Here is a 23,513-nt window from a genome sequence, read left to right on the forward strand (position 1 = left end):
TAGAAAGCTAGGCAGTGGTAGAGTGGCTTGAACCAAGGCATAGAGCATTTCCACTTTTCTCAGACCTCCCCTTTTTTTGCCTGTTCCTGTTCTGAGTGGAGGAAAGTTTGGTCCCTAAACTTAGAACTGCAGCTGAGTATGTTCTGTGTTGTGGAGCAGGTGGCCACTTGAGCACAGGCAGTGTAGAGTAGCAGAAGCAGCGATGGTGACAGCCTGTCCTGGAACTTTACAGTTGTGCATTGATTTTCTTGTGGGTGGGTGGTTGATGAAGCTATTGCCAAGCCTGTAATAGGATCTCAATGGACCTCAGGTGTTTGGACATTGATGCAATTTTACACATAATTTCTCATGCCGTTTTCCTCTTGAGGCTCCAGCCTTGCTTCCCAGTCCTGCTCTGGGCTTCTGAAGTGGCTAGTTATGTCCCTAGTTTGTTTACTCAGATAGATGCACAGGGGATATAGGAACAGGGGCTCTGGGCTCTGGAATTGACCTGATTTCCCCTCCTGTCCACAGTCTTAAGGTGTAGGCAGCCTTCATATACAGAAAAAGAGGCAAAAGGGGGTTCTTTCTTATATCCATATGCCTCCTTGTAATTAGTGAGTCTTTTCTCAGAGGCAAATGTCCTCCCCTCACAGGGCCCCAATTTTCCAGTTTATGCTTCTAGGATGCTAATAATAACCCCATAGTGCTCCACAGTCTTTTTTGGGGGGTTGTATTGTGTGGATGAGTAGAATCCACAGAGAGTCTTACAAACTGAAGTCCTAGCCCCTCTAGGTATATGTGGCAGGTTTCAGGAGATACACAGAGCTGTGGGATGAATGTAATTTAGTATTTTGGAGTTACTTGTAGATATTACCTCTTTAATAATTAAAACAGATATTTAAGTAGAATTTAAAATTTTCACAAATCATTAAGATTAAACCTGGGGTTTCAAAGAAATTCTGGCTGAGGCCATCTACTTCCTTTTCCCCCTGGGTGTATATATATATAAGCATTCATTGTCTTTTGCAGCTTAAGGATTTCTTCCGTGCCAGCTTTGAGAGATCTAGCTCAGGCCAGATGAGCTAGCTGTTTGCAGGCAAAGTCAGCCAAGAAATAATTTTTTTCTCAGGTGGAGTAATTTCTTAGAGTGGAATCGTAAGGACCCCTATTGACTTGAGTCACAGATGTTGTTCCAAAAACCAGGACCTAGATAATAATGTCTCCCACTAGAAAATGAGATTTCTTTTTCCTGTGGAGTGGAAGTATAGGGGGAAGCAAAGATTGCCTCATTCCCAAGTTGAAAGTGGGGCCAACAGTTGCCTGATCAAATAATTCCCAGTACCCTGTGGATGTTAATTGGAGATTTCCTTATAGCCTGGAGTCCAGGGGTCATCTCTTTTATCCTTTGTTCTTGTTGGGTCTCAATTCCGACTTAAGATCATATTTCCTTCCCCCACACCCTCACTTCCTCACTTTGGAACTAAAGTGGAGGCTGAGAGATGTTGCTCATGGAGACTAAGGAAGTGAGAAATCTATATGCATCTGATTTCTCTGTGTTTGTAAAGAGGAGGCAGTGCTCAGAGAATTAAAATTCCCTGCTGATCCTGAGGTCTTTCTTTGGATACTGTTTTAGCTATTACTTTGCCCAGCTTTTCCTCAGAGGTACTCCAGATCCTGGAACAATTTTGGCTCTTAGTGATCCTCCTCTTATTACAGCTCTACATATCCCACTAGTGAAACAGAGAATCTGGTGAATAAGGAGGCTAAGGACCTCACTTCTGGGACCTCTGAGACTGGCTACGTAGTGTGTGCCTGCCTCATTTCCTTTTAGTTCCAGAATCTCCTGAGCCTTTACAACTGGGCTGTTGGAACAAGCAAAGGCCAGTTGCTGCTCTACCAGTTCTGTTCCCAGTATGCCCCCCACCCCACCATGACCTAGCAACCTTGCCCTAATGGTCCATCTTCAGCATCTTTATGGGGTCTCTTTCTCCCCTGGGGCTGAATTGTTTTTTGGAATTTACTTCTTCCACCAACTGCATCTGGACACACTATGATTCTGCAACCCTATGGAAAATGATTAGAACTACTAATTGGGCCCTATCTTATGTCTAGGATAAAAGAGGTGCTTTAAAAAATCTTTCTGTCCACACCTTCCCCCTCTATCTTCTGCCAAAAAAAGCCAATATCACATTTCAGCATGAGCATTTTGGATTCTTCATCTGAAACCTGCTGACAATTCCTACTGCCTATTAATTTTGACTCATGGACTCACCTTGCCATTGAATCCAGTCTTTCCTCATACCCCTACCCCCACATGTATCTCTTCTAAATACATTCCTAGTTACCCAAGTCCGCAGGAGGTAGGTGGGAAATGGGATTACATTTCTTAGTCATTTATAAATAACCTAATTTTTAGAATGATAGAACTTGAGAGAAGAAAGAGGCCATTTAGACTGCACCACTTGTAGTAAATGGGAAAGCTGGGTAGATGGGGAACCTGAGGCCCAGAGAGGGAAATGTGCTGCCTTAAGGTCCCACAGCAAGTTGGAGACAGAAGTGATATTTTTGCTCAAGTTTCCTGATACCTGATTCAAGCTATGAAAGGGCCTGATACCTGATTGAAGCTATAAAAGGGAAGGGTGACTACCTTGCATACCCCAGTGGGCAGTGAAGGTTGATGACTTGGGGATATGGCTTCTTTCCAACGTGGTTGTTGGCTGAACCTAGTGGGAAGGCTAGGAACCATACCTCGATGTGGAGTTCATTATCTGGCTAAAAAGACAGTTAGGCCCTTGCAAACCCCAGGGCTTCTAAGCCCTGTGAGCCCTTGGCATTAGGAGATGGCATGCTAGAGAAGAAAGGGTGCAAGCTTTAGAGTCTTATACCTCAAGATTCTAGTCTAGGCTCTACAGTTTTAGACAGATTGCCTCTCACCCTTAGTTTCCTCATTTATAAAATGGAGATAATAGCAATCTTGGTATTGTTGAGTGTTCAGTACCTGGTGTATAACTGGTACTTAATAAATATGGGCTACTTTTTCCTTGGGGCTCCTGAAGCTCTGGGAATGACTATGGGGCCTGGATTTGGATGCATAGTAGAAACTTTGTGGATACAGTGGAGAGGTGTGTGTGTGTATTGAGGGGAGATAATTATTTATTCACAGAGAAAGACATCAGCAACCTTGGATCCTTGTTCCTTGTTTCTATCTCCATAAATAAAATTTCTTTGCCTCACTTCCCCACTTCCTCCCATTCTCCCCCACAAAAAGATAAGATAAAGAAGACTGCATGATGCCAGCATTACTTCACTGGGATGTGGTTCAGCTTTACTACCTCCATTCCCAGTGGTGGGCATGCCGTGACAGTTGCCCCAGCCAGAACCATTAACATGCCAATGTCAAGAACTGGAAAACAGACCTCATCTGTCTTCTCTTGGCTGGCCTTCCTTTCCTGCCTCTATTTATCCAAGAGGTACAGAACACCAGGCACTTCCTCAGTACACTGAGGTAACCACTCTGTTTCCACCCTCATTCTCACTCTTTACCTGTGTGAGTGGTAAGGGGAATCATGACTGGGTTCTAATGAGGGCTGGAAAAAGCATTTCAACCTCTAGGCACAGGACAGCTTAGGGGTGTGTAGATACCACAGTCCCTGCTGTGTCTGTCTCCTCAAGCTTTTTTACTTGGGGCAATGTAAATGGAAATCAGTCTGAAGGGTGTGGGCATTATTCCCAGTCGGTAAAGATGAAAAAGCAACCCAGAAGAACAAGATGTAGGAGTTAAGCCAACAATCTCTACCTTTAGCCTTTAATCCTCCTGGGAGTGGGAAGCTGCATGGCATAAGAGAGGGAAGGAGGTGGCAGAAAGCACTGTATTTGAGTGGGTTTGGAGTCAGACCTGACTTTGCTGCTTGCTAACTGAGCCTTCACTTCTCAGAACCTTACTCTAACTATCTGTAAAATAGGCCAAATTATAATTATATCATAGGGCTCTTATAAAAATTAAAAGAGATAGGGGAGGAGCCAAGATGGCGGCATGAGTAGGGCAGTGGAAATCTCCTCCCAAAACCATATATATTTTTGAAAATACAACAAATACAACTATTCCTAAAAGAGAGACCAGAAGATACAGTACAACAGCCAGGATCCATTTACATCTGCGAGAACTCAGTGCCTGACAAAGGGAGTAAGATACAAGCCGCAGCCTGGCGGGACCTGAGCACTCCCCCCAGCCCAGCCCACCAGCGGGAGGAGAGGAGTCAGAGTGGGGAGGGAGTGGAACTGGGAGTGCAGACACACTGTTGCATGGTGTGCTGGATATTAGGGAAATGGAACAATAAAACCTGCGAGTGGGTCCCCACACCCGGTGCCCCTGGGACAAAAGAAAAGCAAGCGCTTTTTTTTTGGAAGTCTTAAAGGGACAGGGGCCTCACAGCTGGACGGAAGCATCCCGGCACACTCAGCCTAGCAGCTGGGAATCCCGGGGAAATTCAGGCACTCCAGCCACCTGGGAGGCAGCCCAGCTCTGAAGCCTCTCACAGCGATAAACAGCCTTCTGTCCATTCCCCCTCTGGTGTGACCCTGCCATAGCAGGGGAGCAGCCTGAGAGCAGCCACACCCACAGCAACCACCCAGAGACTCCTGCGCAGCTGCATTGGCCAGACTCTGAGGCCCTGCCGGGGCGCTCAGACAAAGGAAGCCAGGACAGGTTGCAAAGGGTAGCTGTTCTCGCAGGAGAGTACACCTGGCACACCTGCACCTCCCCGCAGGGCTCTGGGCTGCCCTGATGACTGCACTGCCCATGGAGGCTTAGGAAATAAAACTGGAAACTGCTCTGTGGAGGGCAAGGCAACAGCAAGCAGGAAGGGACTTTGTTCTCCCAGCTAACACATGTGCCAACTGCCCACAACTACCCTATCACCATGAAAAGGCAGAATAATTTGATCCAGTCCAGAATCACACAGACAACCCCTGACAGGGAGAGGGAGCCAGGGGAGATAGATTTAACCAATCTTCCTGAAAAAGAATTCAAAACAAGGTCATAACCATGCTGATGAACCTGCAGAGAGATATGCAAGAGCTAAAGGATAAAGTTAGGAGGGAGAATACAGAAATAAAACAATCTTTGGAAGGACTTAAAAACAGAATGGATGAGGTTCAAGAGGCCGTTAATGGAATAGAAATCAGAGAACAGGAAAACAGAGAAGCTGAGGCAGAGAGAGAGATAAAAGGATCTCCAGTAATGAAAGAACACTAAGAGAACTGTGTGACCAGTTCAAATGGAAAAATATCCACATTATAGGTGTACCAGAAGAAGAAGAGAGAGAAAAAGGCATAGAAGGTATATTTGAAGAAATAATTGCTGAAAAATTCCCCAAACTGGGGGAGGAAATAGTCTCTCAGACCATGGAAGCCCACAGAACTCCCAACAAAACGGAACCAAGGAGAACAACACCAAGACACATAATAATTAAAATGGCATCCAGAGAGAGAAAAAAGGTCACCTACAAAGGAAAACCCATCAGGCTATCATCAGACTTCTCAACAGAAATCTTACAGGCCAGAAGAGAACGGCATGATATATTTAATGCAATGAAACAGAAGGGCCTTGAACCAAGAATACTGTATCCAGCATGATTATCATTTAAATATGAAGGAGGGAAATGCAGGTAACAATTCCCAGACAAGCAAAAGTTGAGGGAATTTGCATCCTACAAAACATCTTTACAGGATATTTTAAAGGGACTGCTCTAGATGGAAGCACTCCTAAGGCAAAATAGATATCACCAGAGAAAATAAAATCACAATAAAGAAAGCAGACTAACCAAATACTAACTAAAGGCAAAACATAAAATCAACCACCCTCAAAAGCAGTCAAAAGAAACACAAAAGAGCACAGAATAGAACACCTAACATATAAAGAATGGAGGAGGAAGAATAAGAAGGGAGAGAAGTAAAGAATCATCAGACTGTGTTTATAATATCTTAATAACTGAGTCAAGTTAGATAGTTAGATAGTAAAGAAGCTGCCCTTGAATGTTTGGTAACCATGAATCTAAAGCCTGCAATGGCAATAAGTACATGTCTTTCAATAATCTCCCTAAATATAAATGGACTGAATGTACCAATCCAAAGACACAGAGTAATAGAATGGATGAAAAAGCAAGACCCATCTATATGTTGCTTACAAGAGACTCACCTCAAACCCAAACACATACACAGACTAAAAGTCAAGGGATGGAATAAGATATTTCATGCAAACATCAGGGAGGAAAAAGCAGGTGTTGCAGTACTTGTATCAGACAAAATAGACTTCAAAACAATGAGGTAACAATAGACAAAGAAGGACATTACATAATGATATAGGGTCAGTCCAACAAGAGGATATAACCATTATAAATATAATATGCACCCAATACAGGAGCACCAACATACGTGAAACAAATAGTAACAGAATTAAGGGAGGAAGTAGAATACAGTGCATCCATTTTGGGAGGCATCAACACATTGCTCACTCCAAACGACAGATCCACCAGACAGAAAATAAGTAAGGACACAGAGGCACTGAACAACACACTAGAACAGATGGACCTAATAGACATCTATAGAACTCTACACCCAAAAGCAGCAGGATACACATTCTTCTCAAGTGCACATGGAACATTTTTCAGAATAGACCACATACTAGGCCACAAAAAGAGCCTCAGTAAATTAAAAAAATTGAAATCCTACCAACCAACTTCTCAGACCACAAAGGTATGAAACTAGAAGTAAATTGTACAAAGAAAGGAAAAAGGCTCACAAACACATGAAAGCTTAAGAACATGCTCCTAAATAATCGATGGGTCAACGATCAAATTAAAACAGAGATCACACAATATATGGAGACAAATGACAACAGCACAAAGCCCCAACTTCTGTGGGACTCAGCGAAAGCAGTTCTAAGAGGAAAGTGTATAGCAATCCAGGCCTATTTAAGGAAGGAAGAACAATCCCAAAAGTATGGTCTAATGTCACAATTATTGAAATTGGAAAAAGAAGAACAAATCAGGCCCCAAGTCAGCAGAAGGAGAGACATAAGAGAGGTCAGAGAATAAATAAACAAAATTGAGAAGAATAAAACAATAGAAAAAATCAATGAAACCAAGAGCTGGTTCTTTGAGAAAATAAACAAAATAGATAAGCCTCTAGCCAGACTTATTAAGAGAAAATGAGAATCTACACTCATCAGCAGAATCAGAAACGAGAAAGGAAAAATCACGACAGACCCCATGGAAATACAAGGAATCATCAAGAATACTATGAGAATCCATATGCTAACAAGCTGGGAAAACTAGAAGAAATGGACAACTTCCTAGAAAAATACAATCTTCCAAGACTGAACAAGGAAGAAACAGAAAGTCTAAGCAGACCAATTACCAGCAAAGAAATTGAAGTGGTATTCAAAAATCTACCCAAGAGCAAAACCCTGGGGCCAGATGGATTTGTCACGGAATTTTATCAGACATACAGAGAAGATATAATATCCATTGTCCTTAAACTTTTCCAAAAAATAGAACAGTAGCGAGTACTTCCAGACTCATTCTATGAAGGCAGCATCACCCTAATACCAAAACTAGGCAAAGACTCCACCAAAAAGGAAAATTACAGACCAATATCCCTGATGAACATAGATGCAAAAATACTCTACAAAATATTAGCAAACCGAATTTAAAAATACATCAAGATGATCATACACCATGACTAACTGGGATTCATCCCAGGGATGCAAGGATGGTACAACATTCGAAAATCCATCAACATCATCCACCACATCAACAAAAGGAAGGACAAAAGCCACATGATCATCTGTATTGACACTAAAAAAGCATTCAACAAAATTCAACATCCATTCATGATAAAAACTCTCAACAAAATAGGTATAGAGGGCAACATAATAAAGGCCATATATGATAAACCCACAGCCGACATCATCCTGAACAGCCAGAAGCTGAAAGCTTTTCCTTAAGATTGGAAAGAAGACAGGGATGCCCACTCTCCTCACTGTTATTCATCATAGTACTGGAGGTCCTAGCCACGGCAATTAGACAAAACAAAGAAATACAATGAATCCAGATTGGTAAAGAAGTCAAACTGTCACTATATGCAGATTACATGATATTGTACATAAAAAACCCTAAAGACTCCACTCCAAAACTACTAGAACTAATATCGGAATTCAGAAAAGTTGCAGGATACGAAATTAGTACACAGAAATCTGTTGCTTTCCCATATACTAACAATGAACTAGCAGAAAGAGAAATCAGGAAAACAATTCCATTCGCAATTGCATCAAAAAGAATACAATACCTAGGAATAAACCTAACCAAGGAAGTGAAAGACCTATATCCTGAAATCTACAAGACACTCTTAAGAGCAATTAAAGTGGACACTAACAAATGAAAACTCATCCCATGCTCTTGGCTAGGAAGAATTAATATCATCAAAATGTCCATCCTGCCTAAAGCATTCTACAGATTCACTGCAATCCCTATCAACATACCAACAGCATTCTTTAGCAAACTGGAACAAATAGTTCTAAAATTCATATGGAACCACCGAAGACCCCGAATAGGCAAAGCAATCGTGGGGAGGAAGAATAAAGTAGGGGGATATCTCACTGCCCAACTTCAAGCTCTACTACACAGCCATAGTAATCAAGACAATTTGGTACTGGCACAAGAACAGAGCCACAGACCAGTGGAACAGAATAAACTCTCCAGACATTAACCCAAGCATATGGTCAATTAATATATGATAAAGGAGGCATGGACATACAATGGGGAAATGACAACCTCTTCAACAGCTGGTGCTGGCAAAAGTGGCCAGCTACATGTAAGAGAATGAAACTAGATCATTGTCTAACCCCATACACAAAAGTAAATTCGAAATGGATCAAATACTTGAATGTAAGTCATGAAACCATAAAACTCTCAGAAAAAAACATAGGCAAATATCTCTTGGACATAAACATGAGTGACTTCTTCATGAACATATCTCCTCGGGCAAGGGAACAAAAGCTAAAATGAGCAAATGTGATTATATCAAGCTGAAAAGCTTCTGTACAGCAAAGGACACCAGCAATAGAACAAGAAGCATCCTACAGCATGGGAGAATATATTCATAAATGACAGATCCTATAAAATGTTGACTTCCTAAATATATAAAGAGCTCTTGCACCTCAACAAACAAAAAGCAAATAATCCAATTAAAAAATGGTCAGAAGAGCTGAACAGACAGTTCTCCAAAGAAGAAATTCAGATGGCCAACAGACACATGAAAAGATGCTCCACATCGCTATTCATCAGAGAAATGCAAATTAAAACCATGATGAGATATCACCTCACACCAGTAAGGATCGCCACCATCCAAAAGACAATGACCGCAAGAAATGTTGGCAAGGTTGTGGAGAAAGGGGAACCCCCTATACTGCTGGGGGGAATATAAATTAGTTCAACCATTGTGGAAAGCAGTATGGAGGTTCCTCAAAATGCTCAAAATAGAAATACCATTTGACCCAGGAATTCCACTTCTCGGAATTTAACCTGAGAATGCAGCAGCCTAGTCTGAAAAAGACAGATGCACCCCTATGTTTATCGCAGCACTATTTATAGTAGGCAAGAAATGGAAACAACCTACGTGTCCGTCAGTGGATGAGATGAATAGATAAAGAAGAGGTGGTACATATACACAATGGAATATTATTCCACCATAAGAAGAAAACAAATCCCACCATTTGCAACAACATGGATGGAGTTACAGGGTTTTATGCTCAGTGAAATAAGCCAGGCAGAGAAAGAGAAATACCAAATGATTTCACTCATATGTGAAGTATAAAACAAAGAAAGAACTGAAGGAACAAAACAGCAGCAGACTCACAGAATCCAAGAATGGACTAACAGTTACCAAAGGGAAAGGGACTGGGGAGGATGGCTGGGAAGGGAGGGATAAGGGGGGGAAGAAAGGGGGCATTACAATTAGCATGTATAATGTGGGGGTACACAGGGAGGGCTGTGCAGCATAGAGAAGGCAAGTAGTGGTTCTACAGAATCTTACTATGTTGATGGACAGTGACTGTAATGGGGTTTGTGGGGGGTACTTCATGATAGGCGGGGTCTAGTAAACATAATGTTCCTCATGTAGTTGTATATTAATGATAGTAAAATTACAAAAAGAAAATTAAGGAAGATAATGGTCTAATGTTATCGGTGTGTTGTATTGCTCATAAGTAATACATCCATTCTCTACCTCTGCAGAAGTACTTTGTGCAGAGATGCTGCATCACGTCTTGACTGCTGCCCAAGTGTATTTTCATGCCAGACTCTGGGCACATTATGTCCTTTAAGGTCAGGTAGCATGAGGGCTCCACTTTTTTGTCCTTTGTGCCTGGCACAGGGCAGGCATTTAATCAATGGTTGTTTTATGTTTTTCTTCTAGGTGGTGAAGACTATCGGTCTGAGGGAAGTTTGGTTCTTTGGTCTGCAATACCAGGACACTAAGGGCTTCTCCACTTGGCTGAAACTCAATAAGAAGGTAACTGCTTATTCCAATGTCGGGTTTTGAATTATTTCCTTTACCAGATTTTGCTCAGAGGGTTAACATGTGTTAGCTGGCAAACCTATACACCTAGGGTATTGTTTTTAACTGGGAAGTCTGTTGACCACTGGATCAGAATAAGAGCCGTAAGTGAAGACAAATTCCTGGTCTGTCTCCACTTTGACTTCTAACAGTGAGAATGGTCAGTATCCAAGGAAGTAGGGACTCTGCCCTTTCTGTGAGAAGGTCTGCCTTGAACTTTTGTCTTGTTTAATACCATAGCCATAGTGGGTCTTTAAGAGGGGTTATTATCCCTTTTTCTTTACAGACTCAAGGGTTTTAGATTTGTTAAAAAGAGTCACAGACTTTTGAACTAGAAATAATCTTAAAAGTCTTTATTAATAATATTGTCCCTTCCTTTGCCTGTCAGCTGGTACCTGAACCTCATACAGATGCTTCGCTTTTCTTGATATATCTGAAGTGAACTCCAAATGGGGTCATTTGAGTATAGGTCCATTGAAATTCTCCACCTTTAAGCAGCAGTGCTTCATGAAAATGACAGTCTTCCATCTCATTATTCTCAAACTGGCTGACTTTGTCCTTGGAGGTCTTCAGACTCTCCTGTGGCTTATAGGGATTGTATGCAGGGAATGGGCGCCCCATCTTCTTCTGGTAGAGTGGTATTTTCCCAAAGAGTGGAGATTTTTGCTGCGCAATTATGGAGCTGTTGAAGAGCCAATTTGAAGCTTTAAAAGACAGTCTGGTTTGTGCTCTTGCTTAGCCAATTCCCAGGCCTCAGGCATTCATCCTGGTCTTTACTTTCCTAATTTATAGAGTTGGGGAGCCTTAAAAGAGGAGCCATCTTAAGCCTATTCTCAGAAATTGGGGGTAGTTGGATATATTGTCAGATGATGGTGGCTTGAGGGCTTATCAGTGGATGTTGGGGATTTCTTCCTGAAATGGTCTCACAGAAAGCAATTGTGGATATGGGATTGGGTCCCCAATGAATGTAATGTGTGTGTTTTCTGAATTACCAGGAGTGTTGCCACCCAACTCTTTGGGATTACCCAAATTGGTGAACTTTCAGTGTCTTCTCCCTATCCTACAACCACTTCCCCATCCCCAAAAGTCTTATTTTTTGAGAGCTCATAACCCCCTCTTTCCCCCAGGTCACTGCCCAGGATGTGCGGAAGGAAAGCCCCCTGCTCTTCAAGTTCCGGGCCAAGTTCTACCCTGAGGATGTATCTGAGGAATTGATCCAGGATATCACACAGCGCCTGTTTTTCCTGCAAGTGAAGGAGGGCATTCTCAATGATGATATTTACTGCCCACCTGAGACTGCTGTGCTGCTGGCTTCCTATGCTGTCCAGTCCAAGTATGGTGATTTCAATAAGGAAGTCCACAAGTCTGGCTACTTGGCTGGGGACAAGTTGCTGCCACAGAGGTAAGGTGATGCTCTCAGTGTCTGTCTGGCCAGAGGGGATGGCAGCCTAACTCTGACCAATACCTATTACACAGGGCCTTGCAGGAACTTTTGTTTTCCACTAGGGTCTGTCTGAAGACAGTGTTATGCTACTGAGAGAGACACATTTCCATATGGTATTTCCTTGTTATTTGTCTGGTTCTCAAAATAAAAAGGTTTTCTTCCCTCTGTTTGCCTGGTTATAGAACTTCCTTACCCTAGAAAGAGATGCTTATATAGAGAACCAGAGATGGATTGATTTTTTTACCTCATCCCTGGTTCTACTTTCTCAATCCTTTTCACTGGTTTAGACCTCTTGTATCAGTGGTTCAGAGTGGAGAGAGAAATATTCAAGCCAGGGATATGGAGATCTCAAACAGTCTTTCAATATTGATAATTTCTGCTTTTGTAAACTTTAAACTTGAGTCCTAATACTCTTTATTATTATTATTTATTTATTTATTTATTTATTTTTATTTTTTTGAAGAACATTATGTTTTCTAGGCTCTCCACTACCCCAAGTCGCCCCCACAAACCCCATTACAGTCACTGTCCATCAGCATAGTAAGATGTTCTGGAATCACTACTTGTCTTCTCTGTGTTCCAAAGCCCTCCCCTTTCCCCCACCCCCCACATTATACATGCTAATCATAATACCCCCTTCCTTCTTCCCCACCCTAATCCCTCCCTACCCTCCCATTTTCACTAGTCCCTTTCCCTTTGGTAACTGTTAGTCCATTCTTGGGTTCTGTGATGCTGCTGCTGTTTTGTTCCTTCAGTTTTTCTTTTGTTCTTATAGTCCACAGATAAGTGAAATCATTTGGTATTTCTTTCTCCGCTTGGCTTATTTCATTGAGCATAACACCCTCTAGCTCCATCCATGTTGTTGCAAATGGTAGGATTTGTTTTCTTCTTATGGCTGAGTAATATTCCATTGTGTATATGTACCACATCTTCTATATCCATTCATCTACTGATGGACACTTAGGTTGCTTCCATTTCTTGGCTATTGTAAATAGTGCTGCGATAAACATAGGGGTGCATCTGTCTTTTTCAAATTTGAGTGCTGCATTCTTAGGGTAAATTCCTAGGAGTGGAATTCCTTGGTCAAATGGTAAGTCTATTTTGAGCATTTTGAGGAACGACCATATTGCTTTCCACAATGGTTAAACTAATTTACATTCTGACCAGCAGTGTAGGACGGTTCCCCTTTCTCCGCAATCTCGCCAACATTTGTTGTTTGTCTTTTGGATGGTGGCCATCCTTACTAGCCTAACACTCATTATTTTTGTCTTACCATCACAACAACACACAGAATGAAAAACACAGGCATTATCCTTATTTGCTGCCTAAGGAAGTAGAAGCATAGGGGTGCTCACCCTGATTTGCTCCCTCTCCCATATCTCATTTGAGGCAGAGCCAGACTTGGAACCCAAGTCTCTTGATTTTCATTTTTTTTTGAGAGGGCAGCTCTCATATTTATTGATCAAATGGTTGTTAACAACAATAAAATTCTGTATAGGGGACTCAATGCACAATCATTAATCAACCCCAAGCCTAATTCTCAACAGTCTCCAATCTTCTGAAGCATAACGAACAAGTTCTTACATGGTGAACAAATTCTTACATAGTTTATAAGTTCTTACATGATGAAGAGTGCAAGGGCACTCATCACAGAAACTTTCAGTTTTGATCACACATTATGAACTATAAACAATTAGGTCAAATATGAATATTTGTTTGATTTTTATACTTGATTTATATGTGCATCCCACATTTCTCCCTTATTATTATTACTATTTTTAATAAAATGGTGAAGTGGTAAGTAGATGCAAGATAAAGGTAGAAAACATAGTTTAGTGCTGTAAGAGGGCAAATGTAGATGATCAGGTGTGTGCCTATAGACTAAGTATTAATCCAAGCTAGACAAGGGCAACAAAACATCCACGGATGCAGATTTCTATCAAAACAGGGGAGGGGGGGTGAGGTTCTAAGCCTCACCTCTGTTGATCCCCAATTTCTCACCTGATGGCCCCCCTGGGACTGTACCTGTCTTAGGTTGTTCCTCCCTTGAGGAATCTTACCTGTCTCTGGCTAACCAGTCATCTTCCGGGGCCATACAGGGAAATGTAAAGTTAGTAAGGGAGAGAGAAGCTATATTGTTTGAAAAGGTTATCTTTTTACTTCTTTGCAGATTTATGCCCTGTGGCTTCTATGCCCAGCGTTTGTCTTGAGGTATCTTTACCACTTGGGAGAATTATGATACTCGGTAATTTCGATATGAGGTACGAATTCTACTTAAGGGTTGTAATTAGGAAGGAAGAAGAAAAGCTATAGAAGTAGTAGACGGAAGAAAACATGGGAAGATTGATTATTCTTTGACGTATCTTCTTGAAGAGTAACATAAGCATGTATGGTTTTAAACTACTAATTAAATTGTGTGCACACATTAACATAATAGAAATACAGCTACATAACCAAAGCAGACCTACAATTACCAGCCATATCCAGTGAAACCAAGAAAACCAGTTAGGAGGCATTTGTGAAAACTTATCAATGATATGATGGATATTGTCTAACTGAATTTAAATAGTTTGAAAAAAATCAGACAAATTAAAACAACACATTCCTGGGGACTGTTCCCATGCCATATGTTCTTTTAACAGTAGATAGTCTATAGTTGCACAATTTTGGAGCACTGCAACTTGCACTTCTCCTAATTCTTGGTTGAGTTCCAACAGTATAGATCCAGTCAAATTTGTTGTTTTACTGTATGCACAAGCCAGCTTAGATATCTCCTTCTTCATTCCAATGGCAAGTCCAGGAACTGGTGGGATGAATGCAGCTACAACTGCAACAGTGCCAGGATCTTTGTTGAAGTTTTTTTTTTTTTTTAAGAGGGCATCTCTCATATTTATTGATCAAATGGTGGTTAACAACAATAAAATTCTGTATAGGGGACTCAATGCTCAATGTACAATCATTAATCCACCCCAAGCCTAATTCTCATCAGTCTCCAATCTTCTGAAGCATAATGAACAAGCTCTTACATGGTGAACAAGTTCTTACACAGTGAATAAGTTCTTACATGGTGAACAGTACAAGGGCATTCATCACAGAAACTTTCAGTTTTGATCACGCATTATGAACTATAAACAGTCAGGTCAAATATGAATATTTGTTTGATTTTTATACTTGATTTATATGTGAATCCCACATTTCTCCATTATTATTATTATTATTATTATTATTATTATTATTATTATTTTTAATAAAATGCTGAAGTGGTAGGTAGATGCAAGATAAAGGTAGAAAACATAGTTTAGTGTTGTAAGAGAGCAAATGTAGATGATCAGGTGTGTCCTGTAGACTATGTGTTAATCCAAGCTAGACAAGGGCAATAAAACATCCACAGATGGAGATTTCTGTCAAAACAGGGGGTGTGAGGTTCTAAGCCTCACCTCTGTTGATCCCCAATTTCTCACCTGATAGCCCCCTGCGACTGTGCCTGTCTTAGGTTGTTCCTCCCTTGAGGAATCTTACCTGTCTCTGGCTAACCAGTCATCTTCCGGGGCCATACAGGGAAATGTAAAGTTGGTAAGTGAGAGAGAGGCAATATTGTTTGAAAAGGAAAGCTTTTTACTTCTTTGCAGATTTATGCCCTGTGGCTTTTATGCCCAGTATTTGTCTTGAGGTATCTTTACCACTTGGAAGAATTATGATACTCGGTAAATTCGATATGAGGTACGAATTCTATTTAAGGGTTGTAATTAAGAAGGAAGAAGAAAAGCTATAGGAGTAGCAGACAGAAGATAACCTGGGAAGATTGATTATTTCTTTGACATATCTTCTTGGAGAGTAACATAAGCATGTATAGGTTTTAAACTACTAATTAAATTGCGCACACACATTAACATAATAGGAATACAGCTACATAACAAAAGCAGACCTACAATTACCAGCCATATCCAGTGAAACCAAGAAAACCAGTTAGATACCCTAGGCATTTGTGAAAACCTATCAATGATATGATGTATATTGTCTAACTGAATTTGAATAGTTTGAGAAAAATCAGACAAATTAAAACAACACATTCCTGGGGACTGTTCCCATGCCATATGTTCTTTTAACAGTAGATAGTCTATAGTTGCACGATTTTGGAGCACTGCAACTTGCACTTCTCCTAATTCTTGGTTGAGTTCTGACAGTATACATCCAGTCAAATTTGTTGTTTTACTGTATGAACAGGCCAGCTTAGATATCTCCTTCTTCATTCCAATGGCACATCCAGGAACCGGTGGGATGAATGCAGCTACAACTGCAGCAGTGCCAGGATCTTTGTTGAAGCTTTTTGATGTTCATCTTCTGGAATGACTCTTCCAGAGGATGTTGATGTTGGAAGTTCTTCTTCATATCGTATCCTAATTTGTTTTCTGTGTAGCCAAATTAGGCTTTGATCCTCTGTATAAACACAAACAAACTCTTTGCCCACACTTTGATATGACCTTTATACAATTGTGAAGAACCTATTGGAGATCACCACAAAAGAACTCCTTTTTTTTTTAAGAGAAAGGAATATTATCAGATAAATGTACTTCCATAGCTGATCATCTGACACCCTTTAAATGATTAAAATTAAGGATATTTAAAGCATGTATTGATCATTGATTTACAGTTAGTTTTATCCTATCAGGGAGTAATCCCCCATTTCTTTCTTTTTTTTTGTTATCATTAATCTACAATTGCATGAAGAATATTATGTTTACTAGGCTCTCCCCTATACCAGGTCCCCCCTATAAACCCCTTTAACAGTCACTGTCCATCAGCATAGCAAAATGTTGTAGAATCACTACTTGTCTTCTCTTTGTTGTACAGCCCTCCCCTTTATACCCCCCATTATGCATGCTAATCATAATACCTCCCTTTCTTCTTCCCAAACCTTATCCCTCCCTTCCCACCCTTCCTGCGCAGTCCCTTACCCTTTTGTACTTGTTAGTCCATTCTTGGGTTCTGTGATTCTGCTGCTGTTTTGTTCCTTCAGTTTTTCCTTTGTTCTTATACTCCACAGATGAGTGAAATCATTTGGTATTTCCCTTTCTCCGCTTGGCTTATTTCACTGAGCATAATACCCTCTAGCTCCATCCATGTTGTTGCAAATGGTAGGATTTGTTTTCTTCTTATGGCTGAGTAATATTCCATTGTGTATATGTAACACATCTTCTTTATCCATTCATCTAATGATGGACACTTAGGTTGCTTCCAATTCTTGGCTATTGTAAATAGTGCTGCGAGAAACATAGGGGTGCATCTGTCTTTTTCAAACTTGAGTGCTGCGTTCTTAGGGTAAATTCGTAGGAGTGGAATTCCTGGGTCAAATGGTAAGTCTATTTTGAGCATTTTGAGGAACCTTCATACTGCTTTCCATAATGGTTGAACTAATGTACATTCCCACCAGCAGTGTAGGAGGGTTCCCCTTTCTCCAAAGCCTCGCCATCATTTGTTGTTTGTCTTTTGAATGGCAGCCATCCTTACTGGTGTGAGATGATACCTCATTGTAGTTTTAATTTGCATTTCTCTGATAATTAGCGATGTGGAGCATCTTTTCATGTGTCTGTTGGCCATCTGTATTTCTTTTTTGGAGAACTGTCTGTTCAGTTCCTGTGCCCATTTTTTAATTGGATTATTTGTTTTTTGTTTGGTGAGGTGACTGAGCTCTTTATATATTTTGTACGTCCAGCCTTTATTGGATCTGTCATTTACGAAAATATTCTCCCATACTGTAGGGTTCCTTTTTGTTCTATTGATGGTGTCTTTTGCTGTACAGAGGCTTTTCACCTTAATATAGTCCCACTTGTTCATTTTTGCTGTTGTTTTCCTTACCCCGGGAGATATGTTCAAGAAGAGGTCACTCATGTTTATGTCTAAGAGGTTTTTGCCTATGTTTTTTTCCAAGAGTTTAATGGTTTCATGACTTACATTCAGGTCTTTGATCCATTTTGAATTTACTTTTGTGTGTGGGGTTAGACAATGGTCCAGTTTCATTCTCCTACATGTAGCTGTCCAGTTTTGCCAGCACCATCTGTTGAAGAGACTCTCATTTTGCCATTGTATGCCCATGGCTCCTTTATCAAATATTAATTGACCATATATGTTTGGGTTATTGTCTAGAGTCTCTAGTCTGTTCGACTGGTCTGTGACTCTGTTCTTGTGCCAGTACCAAATTGTCTTGATTACTATGGCTTTATAGTAGAGCTTGAAGTTGGGGAGTGAGATCCTTGCCACTTTATTCTTCTTTCTCAGGATTGCTTTGGCTATTCGGGGTCTTTGGTGTTTCCATATGAATTTTTGAACTATTTGTTCCAGTTTGTTGAAGAATGTTGCTGGAAATTTGATAGGGATTGCATCAAATTTGTATATTGCTTTGCGCAGGATTGCCATTTTGACAATATTAATTCTTCCTGTCCATGAGCATGGGATGAGTTCCCACTTGTTAGTGTCCCCTTTAATTTCTCTTAAGAGTGACTTGTAGTTTTCAGGGTATAGGTCTTTCACTTCTTTGTTAGGTTTATTCCTAGGTATTTTATTCTTTCTGATGCAATTGTGAATGGAGTTGTTTTCCTGATTTCTCTTTCTATTGATTCATTGTTAGTCTATAGGAAAGCCACAGATTTCTGTGTGTTAATTTTGTATCCTGAAAGTTTGCTGTATTCCTATATCAGTTCTAGTAGTTTTGGAGTGGAGTCTTTAGGGTTTTTAATGTACAATATCATGTTATCTGCAAATAGTGACAGTTTAACTTCTTCTTTACCAATCTGGATTCCTTATATTTGCTTTGTCTGATTGTTGTGGCCAGCACCTCCAGTACTATGTTTAATAACAGTGTGGAGAGTGGGCATCCCTGTCTTGTTCTGTTCTCAGAGGAAAAGCTTTCAGTCTCTCGCTGTTCAGTATGATGTTCACTGTGGGTTTATCATATATGGCCTTCATTATTTTGAGGTACTGCCCTCTATACCCATTTTCCTGAGACTTTTTATCATGAATGGATGTTGAATTTTGTCAAATGCTTTTTCAGCATCTATGGATATGATCATGTGGTTTTTGTCTTTCTTTTTGTTGATGTGGTGGATGATGATGGATTTTCGAATGTTGTACCATCCTTGCATCCCTGGGATGAATCTCACTTGGTCATGGTGCGTGATCCTTTTGATATATTGTTCAAGTTTGTTTGCTTATATTTTATTGAGTATTTTGCATCTACATTCATCAGGGATATTGGTCTGTAATTTTCTTTTTTGGTGGGGTCTTTGCCTGGTTTTGGTATTAGGGTGATGTTGGCTTCATAGAATGAGTTTGGGAGTATTCCCTCCTCTTCTATTTTTTGGAAAAATTTAAGGTGAATGGGTATTATGTCTTCTCTGTGTGTCTGATAAAATTCCGAAGTAAATCCGTCCGGCCCGGGGGTTTTGTTCTTGGGTAGTTTTTTGATTACTGTTTTAATTTCTTTGCTCATAATTGGTTTATTGAACTTTTGTGTTTCTTCCTTGGTCAGTCTTGAAAGGTTGTATTTTTCTAGGAAGTTGTCCATTTCTTCTAGGTTTTCCAGCTTGTTGGCATATAGGTTTTCATAGTAGTCTTTAATAATTCTTTGTATTTCTGTGGAGTCTGTCATGATTTTTCCGTTCTTATTTCTGATGCTGTTGATTTGTGTTGATTCTCTTTTCCTCTTAATAAGTTTGGCTAGAGGCTTATCTATTGTTTATTTTCTCAAAGAACCAGCTCCTGGTTTCATTGATTTTTGCTATTGTTTTATTCTTCTCAATTTTGTTTATTTCTTCTCTGATATTTATTATGTTCCTCCTTCTGCTGACTTTAGGCCTCATTTGTTCTTTTTTTTCCAGTTTCGATAATTGTCATGTTAGACTATTCATTTGGGATTGTTCTTCCTTCTTCCAGTGTGCCTGGATTGCTATATTCTTTCCTCTTAAGACTGCTTTCGCTGCGTCCCACAGAAGTTGGGGCTTTGTGTTGTTGCTGTCCTTTTTTTCCATATATTCCTGGATCTCTATTTTTTTTTTAATCTTTTTTTTTTGGAGAGGGCATCTCTCATATTTATTGATCAAATGGTTGTTAACAACAATAAAATTCAGTATAGGGAGGTCAATGCTCAATGTACAATCATTATTCCATCTCAAGCCTAATACTCGTCAGTCTCCAATCTTCTGAAGCATAATGAGCAAGTTCTTACATGGTGAACGAATTCTTACATAGTGAATAAATTCTTACATGGTGAACAGTACAAGGGCATTCATCCTAGAAACTTTTGGTTTTGATCACGCATTATGACCTATAAACAATCAGGTCAAATATGAATATTCGTTTGATTTTTGTACTTGATTTATATGTTGATTCCACATTTCTCCCTTTATTATTATTATTATTTTTATTTTTAATAAAATGCTGAAGTGGTAGGTAGATGCAAGGTAAAGGTAGAAAACATAGTTTAGTGCTGTAAGAGGGCAAATGTAGATGATCAGATGATCACGTGTGTGCCTATTGACTAAGTATTAATCCAAGCTAGACAAGGGCAGCAAAACATCCATGGGTGCAGAAGATTTCTCTCAAAGCAGGGGGGGTGTGAGGTTCTGAGCCTCACCTCTGTTGATCCCCAGATTCTCACCTGATGGCCCCCCTGCGACTGCGCCTGTCTTAGGTTGTTCCTCCCTTGAGGAATCTTACCCGTCTCTGGCTAACCAGTCATCTTCCGGGGCCATACAGGGAGATGTAAAGTTGGTAAGTGAGAGAGAAGCCATATTGTTTGAAAAGGTTAGCTTTTTACTTCTTTGCAGATTTATGCCGTGTGGCTTCTATGACCAGCACTTGTCTCGAAGTATCTTTACCACGTGGAGTAATTATGATGCTCTGTAAATTCGATATGAGGCATGAATTCTATTTAAGGGTTGTAATTAGGAAGGAAGAAGAAAAGCTATAGATGTAGCATATGGAAGAAAACATGGGAGGATTGATTATTTCTTTGACATATCTTCTTGTAGAGTACCTTAAGCATGTATAGGTTTTAAACTACTGACTAACTTGCGCACACATATTAACATAATAGGAATACAGTGACATAAACAAAGCAAATCTATAATTACCATGCATCTCCAGTGAAGCCAAGAAAACCATTTAGGCACCCTAGGCATTTGTGAAAATGATATGATGGATATTGTCCCGCTGTGCTTGAACACTCTGAGAGAAATCAGACAAATTAAAGCAGCCCATTTCTGGGATCTGTTCACATCCCATATGTTCTTTTAACTGTAGATAGTCTATAGTCATAAGATTTTGGAGTGCTACAACTTGCACCCCTCCCAACTCCTGCTTGAGTTCCAACAGTACAGATCTGGTCAAATTCGTTGTCTCACTGTATGCACATGCCAGCGTAGACATCTCCCTCCTCATTCCTACAGCAAGTCCAGGAGACGGTGGGCTGGATGCAGCCACAACCGCTGCATCGTCCGGATCCCTGTGGAGGCTTTTTGATGATCATCCCCTGGCACAAGTCCTCCAGAGAGTGCTGATGCTGGAATCTCCTCCTCATATCGTATCTTAGTTCATTTTCTGGGTATCCGAGCTAGGCCTTGATCTTCTGCCTAGAAACAAAAAGACCCTTTGCCCACACATTGACATGCGCTCTATACCACTGTGCAGAACTCATTGGATGTCAGCACACAGTAACTGATTTTTTTTTTTTATTAAGAGAATGGAATATTATCAGAAAAGAGTACCTCCATAGCTGATCATCTGAGACCCTTTAAGTGATCAACATTAAGGATATTTAGAGCATGTGTTGATCTTTGATTTACCAATAGTTTTATCCTATCAAGGAGTAATCCCCCTTTTCTTTCTTTCTTTCTTTCTTGTTTTTTTTTTTTTAATTTTTAATCTACACTTACATGAAGAATACTATGTTTACTATGCTCTCCCCTATATCAGGTCCCCCCTAACAACCACTTATGGTTACTGTCCATCAGCTTAGCAAAATGTTGTAGAGTAACTACTTGTCCTCTCTGTGTTGTGCAGCCCACCCTCCCATTTCTCCCTCCCCCTATGCATGCTAATCTTAAAACCCCCTTCTTCTTCCCCCCCCTTATTCCTCCCTGCCCACCCATCCTCCCCAGTTCCTTTCCCTTTGGTACCTGTTAGTCCATTTTGGGTTCTGTAGTTCCGCTGCTGTTTTGTTCCTTCAGTTTTTCGTTTGTTCTTATACTCCTCAGATGAGTGAAATCATTTGGTATTTCTCTTTCTCCACTTGGCTTATTTCACTGAGCATAATACTCTCCAGCTCCATCCATGTTGCTGCAAATGGTTGGATTTTTCCACTTCTTATGGCTGAGTAGTATTCCATTGTGTATATGTACCACATCTTCCTTATCCATTCATCTACTGATGGACATTTAGGTTGCTTCCAATTCTTGGCTATTGTAAATAGTGCTGCGAGAAACATAGGGGTGCATCTGTCTTTCTCAAACTTGATTGCTGCGTTCTTAGGGTAATTTCCTAGGAGTGGAATTCCTGGGTCAAATGGTACGTCTGTTTTGAGCATTTTGATGAACCTCCATACTGCTTTCCACAATGGTTGAACTAATTTACATTCCCCCCAGCAGTGTAGCAGTGTTCCCCTTTCTCCACAGCCTCGCCAACATTTGTTGTTGTTTGTCTTTTGGATGGCAGCTATCCTTACTGGTGTGAGGTGATACCTCATTGTAGTTTTAATTTGCATTTCTCTGATAATTAGCCATGTGGAGCATCTATTCATGTGTCTCTTGGCCATCTGTATTTCTTTTTTAGAGAACTGTCTGTTCAGTTCCTCTGCCCATTTTTTAATTGGGTTATTTGTTTTTTGTTTGTTGAGGCATGTGAGCTCTTTATATATTCTGGACATCAAGCCTTTATCGGATCTGTCATTTTCAAATATATTCTCCCATACTGTAGGGTTCCTTTTGGTTCTATTGATGGTGTCTTTCTCTGTATAAAGCTTTTCAGCTTAATGTAGTCCCACTTGCTCATTTTGCTGTTGTTTTCCTTGCCCAGGGAGATATGTTCAAGAAGAGGTCACTCATGTTTATGTCTAAGAGGTTTTTGCTTCTGTTTTTTTCCAAGAGTTTAATGGTTTCATGACTTACATTCAGGTCTTTGATCCATTTTGAGTTTACCTTTGTATATGGGGTTAGACAATGGTCCAGTTTCATTCTCCTACATGTAGCTGTCCAGTTTTGCCAGCACCATCTGTTGAAGAGACTGTCATTTTGCCATTGTATGTCCATGGCTCCTTTATCAAATATTAATTGACCATATATGTTTGGGTTAATTTCTGGAGTCTCTAATCTGTTCGACTGGTCTGTGGCTCTGTTCTTGTGCCAGTACCAAATTGTCTTGATTACTATGGCTTTGTAGTAGAGCTTGAAGTTGGGGAGTGAGATCCCCCCTACTTTATTCT

The 23,513-nt window shown here is 40.3% G+C and overlaps 1 protein-coding gene across 1 annotated transcript in view; it reads left to right on the forward strand.

Moving 5' to 3' along the window:
* MSN (moesin) overlaps positions 1-23,513 on the forward strand; it is an 87,514-nt gene that overhangs the window by 42,234 nt on the left and 21,767 nt on the right. Inside the window, exons 3-4 of the mRNA XM_037017101.2 lie at positions 10,456-10,551; positions 11,724-11,998. Of these exons, the coding sequence (XP_036872996.1) occupies positions 10,456-10,551; positions 11,724-11,998 (371 nt within the window). The remainder of the gene's footprint in view (positions 1-10,455; positions 10,552-11,723; positions 11,999-23,513) is intronic.

The sequence above is a fragment of the Manis javanica genome, chromosome X, assembly GCF_040802235.1.
Source record: "Manis javanica isolate MJ-LG chromosome X, MJ_LKY, whole genome shotgun sequence".
In the NCBI taxonomy this organism is placed as follows: Eukaryota; Metazoa; Chordata; class Mammalia; order Pholidota; family Manidae; genus Manis; species Manis javanica.